Consider the following 4,686-nt stretch of genomic DNA (forward strand, 5'->3'; position numbering starts at 1 on the left):
AGCTGCTAGTTGTCTCTGTCTTACTCTGCAAACTAAAACTCATAACTGTGGCCATCATAATGATGAAGGAGTCGAAAAACGGAAAAAGCCTCATAAACCTCACCACACCTATTCTGCAAGGATTTCCTTTCAAACATTTTCTGAAAAAAGAAGACATTTGAAAAGATAAAAGTTAACAGTGAGACAGTATAAGACGGGGGCTTAACACACCGTCACGTGGCTCATGAATAAAAGCAACCAACCCCACGTTTGAGCCCAAACTGCGAGCAGTAGTGTCTGGGCACACACAGAGCCCTAAAAGCCTTTAAAATATTTGCTTTCTAAACAGAACACTTACAGTTTACAGTTTACATGTTAACCGGAATTGTGACCCTCCTTTTGTAGTGTGTGAAAATTGCTGCATTTTCACTCAGAGCAGATATAAACAAGCATCAGGTACATCACTAGGTTCTATGGTAAAGACTAATAAGTTAACATTTCAGAACTACATTCAGGTACTTGCTTCACACTAAACTCCATCCCATACAATTTTGTCAGAAGCAATGGATATGAGAATATTACCTTGACAGAAAGGAGCCTAACGCCGGGTCTTGAAAATTTCCATTGATGTTGTGCAGTCAAATTGGTAAAGCCGAAACCAGTCTTCAGGGCCTTCACTACTTTGCAAGCTGTCAAAATCCTCGTCATTTTGAAGATGTGGATTTGTGACTAAAATTAAATGAAATTACGTATATTTTATGAGAATTTTGTTACAATATTTTCAATTAATGGGAAGGAAAGCTGGGGAGAGGGGAGTACAGTCAGGTGCTGAGGGCTGACTGCACAGGGATCTTTGGACTTCCATTCATTCTGTTATTAAATGTCTTCAGCCACAGCTCCTCCTTCTCTTAACCCCTCCTCCCAAGGTAATGCCCGGAGATGTTCTATGGACATGTAATACGAATTGCAAAACATCAAACACTACCTTCTCCTGCTGCTATAACGCTAGTGTTGTAGGAAACCAGTCATCCATCAAAGGAATTGCTTATGCAGCTGAATAGAATGACCTAGACAACCTTAGGCATCTCACCCTAAAGAGTAGCAACTTTCTAATAATGCCAAGGATCAAAGGCTTTTTACTTGTATTAGATGTGATGCCTAATTTGCCTCAAAAAAAAAAAAATGTTGGATTTCTAAAGAAACCCTAAGACTTGGCATTTTCTGCTTGGAAAAGGACAGTGGGAATCACATAAAGCCAAAAAGGATGTCAGAATAGACTTTTCTCCACAAACAGAGAGTAAAATATATTGTTTTTGCTTCATTTTGATCTTTTGGGTTAATAAAGTTCTGTGTTCCAAATTTTAAAGCAATGGGTAATAGTAAGTAAAACACAGCTGGAGCAAAGCAACCTATTTAAATCCCTCTCAAGTGTGAGATATGTAAGTGTAGGAAACAATGGCAAACACTGATTTGAATTTTTAAAAAGGATATTTAATTATTAAAGTGTTACATATAAATTTCTCAAAACTTGAGCATTCATGTTTCAACTGAGTTGAAATTCATAATTTAGTCCTTCAATCCCATGGTTGATCTGCAGGCAAAGGTTCCCATTGGTTGGGGGGAAGCTCTCACTTGTCATGTGTCTATGTAGATCAGGAAATACTGCAGCATTTTCCTTTGATACTTTGCAAAGGAGGCCAAGGAATAAAGGCTCCCTCCTAGGGCCTCCCAACACGGAAAATCTGACATAAAATGACAGAGATTGTAACTTTTACTGATATAGGATGAGTGCTAGAACGAGGGGGTAGAGGATGAGGATGGGTTTTTGAAAAAAGAACTAAGTTGAAGTTCAATTATCTGTCTTACTTGTTGTATTCATGTATAAACACTCTCCAAATCCAAATTACTATCACAGCTCCTGGTGATAGAAAACCGAAAAAGTAGTCTAATCTAGTGTACAGAAGTAATGAATAAAATAGGTAATGTTATGGTAGGGTGTCCAAATATAATGAAAATAAATAAATAAATAAACTCCCTTGTTCATGTGCAATAAAATTTAAGTGTGGGATTGTGTTGAACCATGTTATCCTGAAGGATGTGGAAGAGTATACCAAGTAGATAGAGGGGAGAATAACAGAGGGATGGCATGAGCAATAGCATAAAAACATGAAATCCTATGGTGTATGTTTTAAAAAGCTCTGAAACAGTCCAATAAAGCCTAAATGTAAGGTGGGGGCTGGGGGAAGTGAATAGAAATCATAACATGGAAGAGTGCAGTCCTTAAAATGTTTGCCCTTAATCCATAAATAGTGTTTGTGGCACCTACAGAAGTGCTTTGAACAAAGGAGAAATTTATATGAAAGAAAGATGATAAAAAATGAATTGGAGGAAAAAACTGTCAGAAAGAAAACTCCCAACTTAGACAATTAAAGACTTAGAAACACTATTTATTGGCTTAGTGCAATTCTAGGTTAAGCCTTGGTCTCATCATATATATATACTGAGACTTGCCTTTCCCAAATTAGAAAAAATGGCATCTACTTATTCTTTTTTAAAAATTTAATGCAAAATAAATTTAGACCATGGTCCCTTACCCAGAAGTACTCATGCAATGAACATTATAGTATATTTCTTCCCTTTATTGTCTGTGCTTTTATTAAGTATGACAGTTGGGAACAGATTGAAATCTACAACCAAATTGGAAAACAAATTATTTTATTAGTGAGGATGTTTACATTAGGATAGACCAAAAGGATGAGTTGGTTGGTAGTGACATTTAAGTCTGACATGAAAAATTTAGTGAAAATGTTTCACTTTGATTAAAGACACTTTTTCAAAGCATGTTTTTAAAAAGTGTTTTTAATTTGAATTGATATTATTCCCTCTGATTGCATTTACATGGTTCTCACCTCACATAAGCTGCACACAAGTAAGCAGGGTGACGTCTATACACCCACGCACACACAGGGGCTGCAGAAATCCATGCATTTGAAATGCGTTTTGTAAAAGCAAGGCCATTAAAGGTTCTCTAATCTTATAAGTCACTCACTCAAAAAAGCAAAATATTATATATAGCCCCTCTGTTCTATTAACATTCATCATAGTTTCAGGATTGGGTTACTTTTCTCTGCACAATCCCATGTAGAAAAATTAAAACTAAATTAAAGCTAAACATTATTTTTCTCAATTTTGATGGAGTAAATAACATTCTGGTAGTTTTTAATTTAATGCTAAAAACTATTCTATTTCTTTCATAAATTGGAAAATTCCTTGAATATATATACCAGTATATAGATAAATATATGTATATATGTGTATATACATAGCAAGATTATACATACATGTGTATATGTATATGTGTGTGTGTGTGTGTGTGTGTAGGGGCAGAGAGAAGTATCCTTCACTAACATCATAATTTATCATTTCTTTAGAGGAATGAAAGCACTCAGCCTTCCAAATCCCTAAGAGCAATTAATCTGATTACCTTATCATTGGGATATCTAGTATTGAAAATGGTACTTTATCAAGTACAAAGTAGTGTTTATTTTCATTTGATATTAAAGAAATTTGGAAAATACAGAAAAATAGATAATAGCCCACCCTTCAAACATAACCTTTGCTAATAAGTTAGTGTATTTTTCTTTAGCATTTATTTGTATGCACAGGTCATAATTTTGAAAACTGTGATTGACTTTCATTAGGCTTTCATGAGATACTATTATTGGTATGCTCAATGTTATTACATGTTCTTTTATTTTTTAAATATATTTTATTTATTTCAGAGAGAAATGGAGAGGGGGAGAGAGATAGAAACATCAATATGAGACAGAACCATTGATTGGCTGCCTCCTGCATGCCCCACACTGGGAATGGAGCCTGCAACCCCGGGCATGTGCCCTGACTGGGAATCAAACCATGACCTCTAGGTTCATAGATTGATGCTCAACCACTGAGCCATGCTGGCCTGGCATTACATGTTCTTTTAAAATTTTAATTGAAATGGCTGCAACATATTCCATTTTCATTGTTTCTATTGTTGTACAATGCATATCAATATCAATATTTGATAAATATTACCAAATGTCTTTCCAAAGAAAGTGTGCCCATGTAGATATCAGTCATGATATATGAGTGTCCCTTTTGATACATTCTCACCAGCATTAGGTATTATCTTTTATTTGCTTCTTTGAACACACACAAAAAAAATACACACAATAATTTGTTTTCATTTAAATTTTAAATTGTTAATGAAGTCACATACTTTCATATGCTTTTAATTAGTAGTATTTCTTCTTTTTTCCACATTTTTGTTCCCATTAATCTATTTATGTTAATAATCACCTTAAAAGGAAACATAAAGCAACCTGATTGATAGCCTATATTTGTCTCCTCTTCATTTGGATAATCCATTGACATAAGCAAGGAGAAGCCTCCTACCAATTGGGAAAAATTGCTCATACTAGAGAATAAAAGCCTCATTGTTTGGAATAAAGTGAAAATAACAGTGTTCGCTATTCCTTCTTTAAAGGTACAGAAGCTGCCAACTGCCCTCTCGAAGTGTGTCTTGCGAGGTAATGAACCAGAGACAACTCTTAATGATGCATCTACAAAACGTCTTCAATACAGCAAACATGCAAGAGGCGCTTCTGGGGAAATGATGGAAGGGATGAATGAATTCCTCTATACCGAGTTTCTGCCTGATCAACG

At 35.2% G+C, this 4,686-nt stretch overlaps 1 protein-coding gene across 1 annotated transcript in view; it reads right to left on the reverse strand.

The window, feature by feature from the left end:
• The window catches only part of CPS1 (carbamoyl-phosphate synthase 1), a 111,951-nt gene extending 111,111 nt beyond the window's left edge, over positions 1-840 (reverse strand). The window contains exon 1 of the mRNA XM_006778935.2: positions 562-840. Coding sequence (XP_006778998.1) covers positions 562-687 — 126 coding nt within the window. The 5' untranslated portion in view covers positions 688-840. The remainder of the gene's footprint in view (positions 1-561) is intronic.
• Positions 841-4,686: the final 3,846 nt, after the last annotated feature.

The sequence above is a fragment of the Myotis davidii genome, unplaced genomic scaffold, assembly GCF_000327345.1.
Source record: "Myotis davidii unplaced genomic scaffold, ASM32734v1 scaffold268, whole genome shotgun sequence".
Taxonomy (NCBI): Eukaryota; Metazoa; Chordata; class Mammalia; order Chiroptera; family Vespertilionidae; genus Myotis; species Myotis davidii.